This window comes from Hypomesus nipponensis, chromosome 10 (assembly GCF_054491055.1).
Source record: "Hypomesus nipponensis isolate SF chromosome 10, ASM5449105v1, whole genome shotgun sequence".
Lineage (NCBI taxonomy): Eukaryota > Metazoa > Chordata > Actinopteri > Osmeriformes > Osmeridae > Hypomesus > Hypomesus nipponensis.
The window spans coordinates 8027753-8041452 of NC_140370.1; the positions used below are offsets into that span (position 1 = coordinate 8027753).

A 13700-nucleotide genomic window follows, 5' to 3' on the forward strand; every position below is an offset into this window, starting at 1 on the left:
TCTAAGTCGGAAATATTTTTTAGACGCACACATGTGGCCATCGTGCTAGCCAGTGCAGTAAGCCAGCTAGCAAGAAACAATAAGAAGTCATAGCCACACATCGTTTTGCTTTTGAGGAATGTTATTATTTGACCAAATATGGCTTCTCGAATCTATACTAAATGTGTTAACTGTCAAAGGGCAATCACCTTGAGGATGATGTACAGGGTGAGTGTTTTAAACAAGCTGTCAGATCACATATCTAGCCAGTTGAAAGCAGGTATAGAGGTTGAGGTCAAGCCCTCCAATTACCGAGATTAGTTATGTTTGCAAAGCCTGTCAATCACATATCTGTATTAGTTGCTAGATTTGAATACAACTTAGCTTGTATGTTTTTCTGACGACACAGGACAACATAGTAACAGTGTCCTTGCACATAATTGCAGGGATTGTGCAGTGCAGTGGCGCAGCCCCAGTCGCAGGCAGACTTCCTCAATGGTGCACCCCACAGGAAACATCCAGGTCTGAATAACCTGAAGACCCTGAGCATGCCTGAGGAACTTCAGAGGGCTGCACAGGCTGTCATTAATGGTAGACATCCCTTGAATCACTTGACAGTGGTACTGTCTTGTCCACCTGCCTTGTCACGAACGTGTTTATCTCTGACTTGACAACGTTTAGGAAACATGCATTTACCATTCAGTCATCCACCATTGGTTTGTTGCTGTTTTATAGTGCCTTTGCCGTCCCATCCTTTAGATTCCGAAGTGACCGGACTAGTAGACAGAGCACGTAGTCTTACCAACTTCCTGTGGAGCAGGAAGAGAGCACCCGAGGATGCTTTCCTGAGGGAAAGAGCCATGAGCCTGGAGAAAGCTTTGTGGAAGAAGGCGCACGAGAAAGGAACAGGTGACTGAATATTAGAATGGATGGAAATAAGAGGAACTGGAGACATTCTGAAATTGTAAAAAGGAAATGTTGAAGGTGGTCAAAACATAGACGTTTTCAATGTGTGTGTTTACTCTGAAGTCATGGATAACGATGTGCTGGAGACCCAAATTAAGAAGAAAGTGCTGTCAGAACTGAGGAAGACAACATATCGCTGGAGACAGATGAGGTCTGCATTGCGTTGTCGTCAGTAGGAAAGAGTTTTCAATTGTTCAGTACAGTGATGCCTTACTATACCCATTTCCTGTACTCTCCCTTTCTTATAGTTATGATGAGGAGTTGACTGTGATATACATGACTGCTAGGCTGGCAGGTGGCTATGCTGCCCTAAGAAGAGCTCTCAATGAAGTAAGTCTCATCTGAGCCTCACCTGCTTCCTCGTCCTGCTTCAGCAACAATTTTATGAATGGTTCAACTGCACCAGCTAGACCCTATCTTGGTGTACATATGTGTGTGTTATTTTATTTATGCATCTCTTTTTGTATTGTCTCTTATAACAGATTAGGAGAAGAGATCCCTCCTTCTCACCCTTTTCTCTGCTGGACTTTGGTTCTGGCTTAGGAACAGCTGTCTGGTAAAGATCAACGTGAACAACAAACTAACATTATTTGGGGTCTTTGGTTTGAATACGGTGCTGATTATAGGGTATTGGGTTCCTCCCAGGGCCTCACATTCATACTGGGGAAACACTCTGAAGGAGATGGTATGTGTGGACAGCTCTGGACCAATGAACACCCTAGCAGAACGGCTTCTCCGAGGTAAACATGTCCTCAGTTATAGTAATGCACTTACACAGATATACTGATAATAATAGATACATTATAATGTTGTTGTTTTTGGCGTGCAGGAGGCAGTGATCAAGCTGAACCTCACATCAAACAAGTCTATTTTCGTCAGTTCCTACCCGTTTCTCCTAAGGTTAGTCATGTCCCTTCTTTTGCGTGTTTGCAGTTGATTCGTCATGTCCCTTTGTGTGTTTAAAGTTGCGATTCCGTTGCATGCCTTGCATTTGCAGGTGCAGTTTGACCTGGTGGTGAGTGCCTTCTCCCTGTCAGAGTTACCCTGCCAGATCGAGCGGGAAGAGACCCTGTTAACACTGTGGAGGAAGACCAGCTCTTATCTGGTGGGTGGAAATAAGACCACAGAATGCAGGATTGTTTTCTTTTGTTTTCTTCCAGCCTACAGTGTGACAAAAAATGTCTGAACTCTTGATTTTGTAAGGTGCTGGTAGAGAACGGGACTAAAGAGGGCCACCAGATGCTGATGGATGCTAGAAATATGCTTCTCAAGGTCCTACTTTTACACAATAATACACTCACACTTACGTATACATCTTGTTTAGAGTACATGACTGAAACTAACCATTTCTATTCCAAAATGTAGACATTATTCTAAATCCTGTCTGATTTGTAGAAACAAGAAAAGTCATCCCAGGACCCCAGAAGACCATTTGTGTTTGCCCCTGTACGTAATTGACAAATACTTAAGAGAAGATATCATTCATCCTCACAGTGTTATCACATTCACAGTCACTAACCGTATGTTCATCCTTTTCTGTGTGTTGTTTTTCAGTGTCCACATGAATTGCCCTGTCCCAAGCTGGCCCAGCGCCTGCCTACGCCCTGCAACTTCACCCAGCTCTACCACCCTCTCCAACTACCAGGAGTGAGAGCGAGCTTTCTAAGACACATTGTCATGTTTCAGATCAGTTGACCAACACTGTACTTCTTTACGCAATCAAGGCACAAATCTGCTTGCTTATCCATACACTCTTGGGTTACCAGGTCCCAGATCAACAGACTGAGAAGTTCAGCTACCTGATTCTGTCAAGGACAGATCCGGCTGACATGCAGGGCAGAGCAGAGGGGGTGCGCTGGGCCAGGCTGACGGCACCAGTCCTCCGCAGACCCAGACACGTCCACTGTCAGATGTGCTCCCCTAGTGGAGAGCTCCAACGACTGGTCGTGACTTCTCACAGACATGGCAGGTGTGTGTGTGTGTGTCATCGCCAACTCCTTCAGGGTGCTCTAAATGCATGAAGTCTTATAATGAATGTATAAATTCATCTTTAGAGGCCGGTAGCTTTCTTTACTCAATTGTATCATATACAGTACATGACTGTCAAAATGTGAGTGGAGGGCTGATTGGTTGTGTGTTTCCAACAGGGATGTGTATCGCTGTGCACGGAATAGTGATTGGGGAGATCAATTGCCAATCATTCAGTCAGAGGTGGACACAAACGAAGATGTAGACAGATTAGCAAATGGGAGTGTTGATACCATCCACACTGAATATCAAAGATACAAAATGAGTCAGACAGTGCAATAAATTGGTATAATGTTCTTGTTTGTTTTTATTCAATAGATGACTCACAGATTTGTCACTCCTTCTTGAACAGAGCATCAGCTGGCCATGATACAGTTGCAAACAAGTTACCAGCTGTACTTTGATGAAGTTTCCCTTCCATATTCTGAGCCAGTGTCAACTGATGGGTCTCTTGGTTGAGAGTAATAATGTTCACAGAGCAGAATATCAGCTCCTTATAAATATAGGTTACATTTCCTTTACCCAAACACTCTTAGTAATTTGTAAAAGTTTAATTAGTTAAATGTATCAGTTGATGTAAAGGACAACATGGTGACATTCTTTAACATACATTTGGGGAGGGGGGAATGATGATACAGCTGAGATGTAACATTGTTTCACAAGTCTCATCTCCTGTTAGCTCCCAACAATCTGCTTCAGGGCTGAACTCAAGTCAGGATACTGATACTGGAAACCAGACTCTAAAGTCCGCTCGGGGGCCACTTTCTGGCCCTGAGTGAGAACAATAGCTCTCTCGTGGCCCATGAGGGCATTCATGACGAAGCCGGGAACAGGAAAGATGGTGGGTCGATTGAGAACACGACCGAGTTCTTTAGTGAACTCGTAGTTGGTGTTGTCCGCAGGGGCGACACCATTGAACACTTGCGGAACAGGGGATGGGGTGTCAGAGGAGGGCTCCAGGGCGTGGGTGATGATACCGGCTAGATCAGAGACATGGATCCAGGGGAAGGGTTGACGGCCAGAGCCTAAGGTGCCTCCGAGACCCAACCAGAAAGGAGTCAGCATCTGCTTCATGGCGCCACCGTCACGACCCAGTACGGCTCCTGTTGGTGGTGGGGGAGGGGTCAAACAACAGGGAATGAGGGGTGGAGAAAGGAAAATAAATAAATAGGTGTGTTCGACTTCATGCAGCGGCGCCGACAGCTGCAGACGGCTGTCGGCTGAGGTCGAACATACCTAATGACTGACATCCCTTTTTCAATGCAATGAACGCAGATCGTACAAAGCCATTCCAAACTGTGTACCTGGCCTGATGACCACCTGTTTGGTCTTCTGGGCTACGTCTTCAGGTAACCGCCCTGCCGCTTCCCATTCCTTCACCAGTCGAGACAGGAGGTCAAACGGCGTCCAGTCACTGTCCTCTGTGTACTGGACTGTCTGACTGGGTTTATAACAAGCTGTGGGTTGTACACACACACCTCTGATCACTAGATAATCAGGAGTTTGAGAACATAGGAACGTCTTATCCCAAACAATATCCTCCATTTTGTTTTTATTGGACCTACCTACACCCGTGACAAGGACCCATGAGTGGGGAGGAGTGGGAGACGCAGCAATGGCCTGAGCCAGAGCCTTGGTGGTGTCAATACGACTGGCAAACAAATCCTTCTTATAACTTTCATTCCACCTTTAGACAGGGATATAGACAGCAGTCAGAGATGGGGGGGGGGGGAGAGAATGTCCGCAAGGAACGCTCACTCCCCCCAAACGACATCCTTCCTTAAAAGGCGGAGTACATTTGGTGGTGATAGTATCAATATGAAAATGTTAAGATTGCCAACCATCGCAGAGGGTTCATGAGGTTTTCCCCAGCCAGGTTTACAGCACCCTCACATGGTGGGAGGCCATCAGCTTCCAGATCATTCTGCAAGAATAAAGGAGGGAAGGTAAGCATTTTGAGAATACACAATTACCTTGTTGGCTAGCCCATCTGGTTGTGAAACTAAAAGGCGTTTCTATAAACTTATGTTGAATGAGAATAAGTAGGAGGACACTTTAAGCTTCCACTACATAAAAAAGGTGTGTTCCTTAAGCTTTAAGAGCACTGCTAGGGCATGTGATCATACCCATGTAATCGTGCCTGGACCAGCTTGTCGCGATATCACAGTGACTTCATGGCCTTTGTCGCGGAGCAAACGAGACAGCTCTCTGCCTACAAAACCAGACCCTCCTCCTGAAGACATGACAGATGTCAACATCAGAAAGTACATACTACTTTGAAGAATAATATGCTTGTATTCGCTATATCTTTATTTGTATTAATAGTACGACTATAATACTAATAGCTACTAAAGCTAAATTAGTTTAATAGGTCTGACAATTTTCAGTTGGGAACAGTTTAGAGTAAAGTAAAGTAAGAAATGCTGAGGCTGCGCATGCGTACATGGCACTTATAAAACAATCGATTGATCGGTTGATCTGAAACAAACTAAAAGCATGTCCCACGTATGTGTTCTGTCCATGCATGAATGCATGCTAGTCTTGCATAGAAGGTAGCGTTAACGTTAAAGGGATGTACCGTTAAAGTTCTGGTTCAAGGTAGGCTACATAACGTTAGACAGCAAGCTCGCCGTGTCACATTGACCTTACGATCACTCAAATACAGACCATACACATTACCCAATGATATATATATCTTTGAAATTATGTACCTACCTATCAATATTCTCATGACACCTGTTATTACAACAGAAAACTAATAGGAAACTGTTCAGTTACTCTCGTTCACACTGCTACCAGATCTGCTGCTATTAACAGAGGTTGTCTGATTTGGCTACCTGATTGGTTTGGAAGCTCTTACGTAGGAGTAGCCTATCCTTGCTAATTGGGCACAGTCGTCTTCCATTTTTGTAAGGGAATTCTAATATTGAATCACTGTTGCTCTGTTTGTTCATTAAGTAGGCTAGTAGATGAGGTAATAAACATTGCATTGGCACCACGTTGGTAATTATTTAATTAGCATGATATTATGAGTTAGACTTTTATTGGACACGTTTATTTTGTGCCAGAGAATTGCAAAACCTTTTTAAATACATCAAATAGCCTACTGATAACAGACAAGTGACGATTACATGACTGCTGAAGAAGACTATACCAATACAAAATCTAATTTGATTATCCTTACAAAAATGTATCCTTTATGTTGAGAACTGACTGAACAAACATTCTGCAAAAGGCACACAAATTCTTCATTAGTTTCAGTCGCATACCCGGAAGGAACAGACGTGGTTTCTAAAACGAGGGACAACAAACACGTGGTTTGATAAAGAGATAAATTTGGCCACACGCCTCCTGATCAGTCTTTTTACACATAGCAGGGGAAGAGTAGCATCTAAAATGAGTCCATCCTAAATGGTCATATTTGCTTTGGTTTATAACTATAATTGCAGGGCTAGATATCGATAATATATTATCCAATATATTTTATTGGATTCGTGGAAATAATAAATTGTGGTGACGAGAGCTCCATTATAAGTTTAACCACTGTTTGTCAGCTAGCATTAGCTGCTAACATACCATGAGGAACAGCGATTTATACCGAATAACGTTATTTGCTTTTTTCTTTTGGTGACAATTTGGTATTTGGATCGATTATGTAGGCTGTGCATGCATCAGTTGATACTTGCGGTCCTATCACGGTAAGATTCAGAATTTAATTCCAAATTTTTACAAGAATTGGCCAAATGATCACGAAATTTAACTCGCGTTAACTCCTGGAATGATGATTTGCAGTCCGTGTTTCACCTGATCCTCGTGATTAAAACTTTAACTGCACTGACAGGCTCTACTATCCATTGCTGAATGTTCAACATTATGAAACGTGAGCTGATTTAATATTCCAATCTCCCCCCCCCCCCCCTTTATAGATCACAAGTTGTAACTTCAAACAATGGTAAGTCATTTATTCAACGAGTGCGTCTTTTGAAAGCTTAATAGTAGGGTATCGATGTTGCCTTGCTGTGATGCATGTAGATCGTTTCCTCAGAATTCCAGTAATTATTGACAATTCAGAATTGAATTCAACATGTGTACTTGAAATGGCCAAATGATCACGAAATGTGAATGCGGGTGCCCAATGGCCATGCATCGCATGTGCGCACTAGACTAGTTAACTCCTGGAATGATGATTTGCAGTCCGTGTTTCTGATCCTTGTGATTAAGACTTTAACTGCACTGACAGGCTCTTCTATCCATTGCCAAATGTGAAACATGATATAACGTGAGCTGATTTAATATTCCAATATTTCCCCCCCTTATAGATCACAAGTTTTAACTGGAAACAATGGTAAGTCATGTATTCAATGAGTGCGTCTTTTGAAAGCTTAATAGTAAGGCATCAATGGTGTCTTGCTGTGATGCATGTACACTGTTTCCCCTGAATCCCAATAATTGACAATTCAGAAATCAATTCAACAACATTTTTACTAGAAATAGCCAAACAATCACAGCATTTGTGATTGCAGGTGCAAAATGGGCATAAATTGCATGTTGTGTGCACTAGACTAGTTAACTCCTGGAATGATGATTTGCAGTCCGTGTTTCTGATCCTTGTGATTAAGACTTTAACTGCACTGACAGGCTCTTCTATCCATTGCCAAATGTGAAACATGATCAAACGTGAGCTGATTTAATATTCCAATATTTCCCACCCTTATAGATCACAAGTGGTAACTGGAAACAATGGTAAGTCATTTTTTTCAATTAAGCTTAATGGTACCGTAGGGCATCAACGTTTTCTTGCTGTGATGCTAGTAGATTCCGTTTCCCCAGAATTCCAGTAATTATTGGCAATTCCGAATTGTATTCAACATGTTAACTTGAAATGGTCAAACAATCACACAATGTGTGATTGCGGGTGCACAATGGCCATGCATTGCATGTGCACACTAGTTAACTCCTGGAATGATGATTTGCAGTCCGTGTTTCACCTGATCCTCGTGATTAAAACGTTTACTGCACTGACAGGCTAATATCCATTGCCGAATGTTAAACATGATTACCCGTGAGCTGATTTAATATTCCAATCTCTCCTCCCCTCCTCCTTATAGATCACAAGTTGTAACTGGAAACAATGGTAAGTCATGTATTCAATGAGTGCGTCTTTTGAAAGCTTAATAGTAAGGCATCAATGTTGTCTTGCTGTGATGCATGTACACTGTTTCCCCTGAATCCCAATAATTGTCAATTCAGAAATCAATTCAACAAAATTTTTACTAGAAATAGCCAAACAATCACAACATTTGTGATTGCAGGTGCAAAATGGGCATAAATTGCTTGTGTGCATTAGACTAGTTAACTCCTTGAATGATGATTTGTAGTCCGTGTTTCTGATCCTTGTGATTAAGACTTTAACTGCACTGACAAGCTCTATCAATTTGCACTAAATGGTTTGTATAGCAACAAGGACACTAAGGCCTCATTCTGAACATTTTCTTCCCCTCTAGGTATGGTGTAATATAGGTGTGGGACGGTCTTGACTCATGCATTGTACCATTTGGCATTGCCTGTCAATCTTGAATGATCAGTTCTCAGATGTAATGTTTGTTCAAAGTGAAATAAATGGAAACTGTATTCAAGTGTCTGGACTCAATTAATTGTGGCAATAACTTGGAAATTGGTAAGAATAAATAAATGCATGATTAACGTTTTTGCATAAAACACGTGACCAGCCATATTAACCTAAAAACCAACACTTGTCAACCTTGTGGTTTGGCTGCAAAATGTGCTTGCATTTGCAAACATCCAGGACAGCCTTGCAAAAGTCTTTAATCGGCATGGTTCATGGGGTCATCCGGTGTTCTCTGCTTTGACTTGCAGGACTCTCATTTGCAGTGTTCCCATCATCACTGATACTGGACTCCATATTTTGAACCCTTATTTGGTTCTTCCTACTCTTAATCCGACCTTTCTTCACTGCAGTCTCCAGGGATGTTCCCTCAAAGAGACGAGCCATGAAAGCCAAGCCATCTTTTTTGATGTACGCCTTTCCAGCGAAAGTGTAGAGAACCGGATTGGCACAGCTACTGATGAAGGCCAGAGATGAGGTCACAGGGCGACTATCGGAGGAGATGTCGTCGAGCCTGAGGAGGAAAAGCCATGTTACATGAAACCAATAAAGCTAGGGTTCAAATGTTCATAGTTGTAAAGAGACAAGCTGGTCTGAGTGACTAGTACGTAGTGTGCACCTACGTACTTCCTATGGATGTCTGAACCTTCCTTGAAGTACTGTGCCGCCACCTAAAAGAGAACCAGATATCACAAAATGACATAAAAGCAGACTACTTAACCTTAACACCATTTATGAACTTGTTGGAAATGTAACGTGTACCACCACTCACCTGCATCATGTTGATAACGTGGTAGGGAAGCCAGAAGATGCCGAACATCACAACTATGGCTAGGATGAGATTCTCGCTGCGGACCTTCCGACGGAACTTGGTCTGTCTGAGCCGTCTCAGGATGCAGATGTAGCTGGTCACTATGATCCCGTAAGGAAGCAGAAATGCCAATACGGTCTCAAAGGTGTACTGGAACCTTGCCTGGACAGGAAGTAAGAACATGTATGCAAAAATAAGGTTACTGGTAGTTGAGGAACACAGTTCCCTAAGGAACTACAGGGAACAAGCTCAGACTGTTAAATAATCATGTACTTCTTTGACATTTCCATTGGACTTACATGCCGGCGCAGAGTGTGATGGGGCGCGCACACCAGCCTGGTTTCGTTCATATCGTCTGTAACCTCCCTCACTTCTCGGAACACCAGAGCAGGAATGGACGTAAAGATCGCCAAGAACCAGACCCCTGCCAGTACCCTCAGGACTATCTTCCTGCTGGCCAGTTTGTGCACCTTTCTCGGCCACACCACCGCCACCAGCCTATGTAGGCTCATGAGGGTGATGAGAAATATGGAGGCGTACATGTTCATATTGCACAAGTAGAACACACCCTTACACATGGGGTTGCCAAAGTCCCAGTTTTGCCTCGCCAGGTAGACGACAAAAAAGATGGTGAGCAACATGAGGCAGCCATCAGCGCAGGCCAGGTTGAGGATGATGAGAGTGGTGACGGAGCGCTTGTGGGCGCGCGCCAGGATGCTCCAGATGATGAAGGCGTTGCCCGGGACGCCCAGGAGGAACACGAGGCTGAGGATGAGCGCGCCTACCACCGTGGTGGTGTCGTTACTCACACCGCTCTCATCCTCGATATCTTCCACTGTGTCGTTAACGTTACCAGGCAAGGCATGGCGAAATGCAAGCACAGAGTTGTTGTCCATCAGAGATTGCTTCTGAAGACGGAACGTGAATTAGTCAAAGTTTTCCAAAGTGAGCTTCCTGTGTAACAAACTCAGGCAAATATGACATCAATGATTTTCCAATGAGGGAAATGTCTTGATATATTTAAGCCTAGACATGAGCTTGATTTCTTGTTACCCATAAGTAATCATCAGTCCTGTTTCAGAGATTGGTGTCCAACTACAAACTCAGACTGTATTTTTATGTAGTCTCTTATTAGATACATCTGCACAGAGCATCACTACTTAGCTCAGTTAGGTCACTTGCCCTATGACTTTCGAGACCAATCTGAAAGTGCTATGAATTTCGAAAAGGAGTTTGACCAGGAACTGTGAATGTATGGTACTGAATGTGCTTGGAGTACAGAGAAACTGACGCAAGCAAACAAATTCATATCTGGCACTAGCCAAATGTGTATTGCCACCACAGCCCCGAAAAGACATGCTTAAACATGTTATATTAGCAATGGGGATGTTAATAACATCTTACCAGCCTCTCCTCACTATCCTCATATATTTACCATTCCCTATATCTTAGAGAAAACTAAGAATGACAAAAAACAGATTTAGGGAAGGAATACATACATATATAGAAACATATAATTATTTGTTTGTTCTAATTATTTATTTTACACTTTGTTTCACCTGGACATCCATATAGCTTGGGTTTATTTCCAAACATGTCCTCAGAATGGTGTAGATGAGTAAATATATGACTTGTGACAGAGTTGAGGTAACAGCAAGGAACACTCAGAGGCATGGAGGGATGTATATTTGACAAAGGACAAGAAGTATGAAAGGAGACAGAGTACATAACTGTATAACTATGACACAGAGGAGACGGAGAAGTAGAGCGACAGAGAGAGAATAAAAAAAACAGCCCGTAAGAAGCAAAGTAAATTCACACACCTTGATATCTTGTCTATCCAAGTCTTCGATGAAGATTGATGATCGTTGTTGCCAAGTTTTTACAGTTTATAGGTTTGGATCTGTATTTTGTTCAACAAAAACTAAGTATTTTCCCAACAAAATGTTACCCCCTGCGTATTAGTTTATGACAGCATATACAAAGTCTTCTTAATGTGCCTAACTATGTTCCCTTCACTTTAAAAGTAATTTAATACAGTTTGTTTCCCTCTCCCTGTCTGCCCCTCACTAAGTGCCTTACAAATGAATAACGAGTCAGCCCACAGGCCAGAACAGGCTGGCCCAGGAGGCAGAGGTGTGTCCTGCCTTTAGCACCCCCTCCCCCCACACACAAACCTTCAGTCTATCTACCTCTGTTTCTCTCTCACACACACCATATATTTCTATACATGTCTTTTCACCTGTTTCTCTCATACACACATACACACACAATCTCCTCATATATAAGTAATCTCTCTCTTTGTCTCACACACAGAAATGTACACTAACTCTCCCTAACCCAATCTCTCTCACATACACGTAATATGTCCAATACATCCTTTAATATTGGTTTACATTCTGCATTCTTCTTTTTGTGTACATCATCTGGTTACAATTTTATAAACAAACAAGTACATCCGCTGTAAATTAACTGTGTGTCCTTGCATATGTATCCTGAGGCGATGTTGAAGGCCTTGGAACAAAAAGAAATTACGTATGAGAGACAATGTTGAGGAATCAACATGGCGACACAAGCTGATGTTGCTCAAACTCCCTCTCATATTCTCCAAAACACCAGTGCAAACATGTAGCCAACCATCACATACGCACATGTACCAGGGCACACACAAAAAAATCAAAAAACACGCACGTGCACACACTTGTTCAACTGTTCTCCTGGAATGCTGCTCCTTCAGGGGCGGTGACAAGGTATAGACAAGGATATCAGATACAGTGAAAGTAAATTGAAGTTTATACAAAAAAACTGAAGTATATAACGTGGAAGCTTAAGACACCTTAATTACTCTTTATCAGAAGTCTCTTGGTATGTTATTTGTTCACACGCATGCTGTGGAACCCACAACTGTCCAGTTTCCTCAAATTAGATACGTTCTATAATTTCCTGGTATAAGCGCACACTCTCTTTATCAGGTTGTTTCAACAGTATCAAAAATAGGCCAAATAAGTTTGGTCCAAGTGTCTGAAAACAATTGAAATACTGTTTAACCAACTTTCACAACATGGTATTGCTTTGTTCCCAAGTAAGTAGTTAATGTATACAGATGTTGCATCATTGTCAAGTACAGTAAAAACACCCCCTAAGGATACTGCATGTATTCTTCAATGTCATTCTCTCAAAGAAGTATTTTCGAAAGTAGTTCACCTTTTAACCACACAGTAGCAGCAAATCACCAGTAATCCTTCTTTCCAACCAAAGACCTTGGCATTCAACTGATCAGCTAATTGATGGGAAACATTCCTCACAACTTGTAATAAAAATATCATCAGAAAACATATATGATATCATACACTTAAATTTAGCCACAGTTTGGTCAAACACATACACACGCAAACACACACACACACACACACACACACACACACACAGAGTCAAAATAAGCCACCCTTTGATTCGTACCTCATCGTGATTCGGCCAAACCAAACGACAACATCTTAAACCAGGACTTAAAGGGCCTTGCTGGGGCTTGACCACACTTGGCCCCAAGAGGTTGAGAAACAAAGGGAAAGAAAGACACAAGCCACCAGTTCCACTCAAATATGACATGGTTGTGAGAACTGCAGGGAGGAGGAAGAGAGAGGGAGAAGGGGGATTAGGCTTAAAGAGGGACACAGAGAGAGAGAGAGAGAGAGAGAGAGAGTGTTTATTTAAGTTTCTCGTCTCCCGTCTCAGACAGAGTGCAGACTACAGAGGATAATGAGAAACAGATCTTTCGAGGCGAGAGGGAGGTAGAGAACGAGGGAGGGAGGAATGGAGGGAGGAAGGGAATGAGGCGATGAGGAGGGAGGGACATGGTGGGGAAGGGAGAGGGGGTGAAGGGGTAAAGGGAGGAGTAGGAAGAATGACAGAAGAAAAAGGGGGCTGTCATGTACGCCACAGGAAACAAGCCCCAAATGCTTTCTGAGTGACAGCCTAACATGGTCAAACGTCATTGAACACAAAGTCCCCACCACAACGATAAATCTGCCAAAAATTGCCAACAGCCACAAGCATGGTTCTGAAATGTTGGTTATCGAGGGAAAAGTTACACTTTGCATTTAGTATATTTTAGTCAAATTAGGAGAGACACACATGGCATAGCAGAATGTGCTACAGCATAATTAATGATACTGTAAATGTCAAAAAGTAACATAAAGTCTGAGGTAGCCCTTTTTTGCGATGGGTGTATGGAGTTAAAGAGGTTGGGGAGATAGGGATTGGGGAGGGGGTTCCTTGAGTGGCAAGCTAAAT

The 13700-nt window shown here is 42.6% G+C and overlaps 3 protein-coding genes and 1 long non-coding RNA gene across 7 annotated transcripts; 2 read left to right on the top strand and 2 right to left on the bottom strand.

Annotated features, from left to right (window-relative positions):
* The first annotated feature begins 2 nt into the window (after positions 1-2).
* On the top strand, positions 3-3269 carry mettl17 (methyltransferase like 17). The gene is made up of 14 exons (XM_084706945.1): positions 3-207; positions 426-570; positions 739-888; positions 1009-1096; positions 1194-1275; positions 1428-1501; positions 1591-1685; positions 1775-1845; positions 1943-2050; positions 2149-2217; positions 2341-2391; positions 2500-2592; positions 2712-2914; positions 3093-3269. Exons 1-14 carry the CDS (start codon positions 139-141, stop codon positions 3253-3255), a joined length of 1461 nt encoding a protein of 486 aa, XP_084563071.1. The 5' UTR covers positions 3-138; the 3' UTR covers positions 3256-3269.
* sdr39u1 (short chain dehydrogenase/reductase family 39U, member 1) lies at positions 3259-5826 on the bottom strand. Of its 2 annotated transcripts, XM_084706950.1 has the most exons (6): positions 5689-5826; positions 5100-5206; positions 4815-4897; positions 4539-4660; positions 4278-4430; positions 3259-4076 (listed from the first exon to the last, which is right to left on the bottom strand). In XM_084706950.1, exons 1-6 carry the CDS (start codon positions 5702-5704, stop codon positions 3649-3651), a joined length of 909 nt encoding a protein of 302 aa, XP_084563076.1. In that variant the 5' UTR covers positions 5705-5826; the 3' UTR covers positions 3259-3648. The 2 variants fall into 2 exon arrangements, with proteins under 2 accessions (XP_084563076.1, XP_084563075.1); XM_084706949.1 differs by having other exon boundaries at positions 4278-4660.
* Positions 5827-5958: 132 nt separating this feature from the next.
* Positions 5959-8604, top strand: LOC146271461 (uncharacterized). 2 transcript variants are annotated; one of them, XR_014767115.1, is made up of 6 exons: positions 5959-6671; positions 6900-6925; positions 7293-7318; positions 7691-7716; positions 8082-8107; positions 8478-8604. It is a non-coding gene; the product is annotated as an uncharacterized LOC146271461 (long non-coding RNA). The 2 variants fall into 2 exon arrangements; XR_014767116.1 differs by lacking the exon at positions 7691-7716 and having other exon boundaries at positions 5982-6671.
* Positions 8227-11460, bottom strand: ltb4r2b (leukotriene B4 receptor 2b). Of its 2 annotated transcripts, none has more exons than XM_084706947.1 (4): positions 9710-11460; positions 9372-9572; positions 9227-9270; positions 8227-9113 (listed from the first exon to the last, which is right to left on the bottom strand). In XM_084706947.1, exons 1-4 carry the CDS (start codon positions 10304-10306, stop codon positions 8813-8815), a joined length of 1143 nt encoding a protein of 380 aa, XP_084563073.1. In that variant the 5' UTR covers positions 10307-11460; the 3' UTR covers positions 8227-8812. The 2 variants fall into 2 exon arrangements, with proteins under 2 accessions (XP_084563073.1, XP_084563074.1); XM_084706948.1 differs by having other exon boundaries at positions 8955-9113; positions 9223-9270.
* Between the last annotated feature and the right edge of the window lie 2240 nt (positions 11461-13700).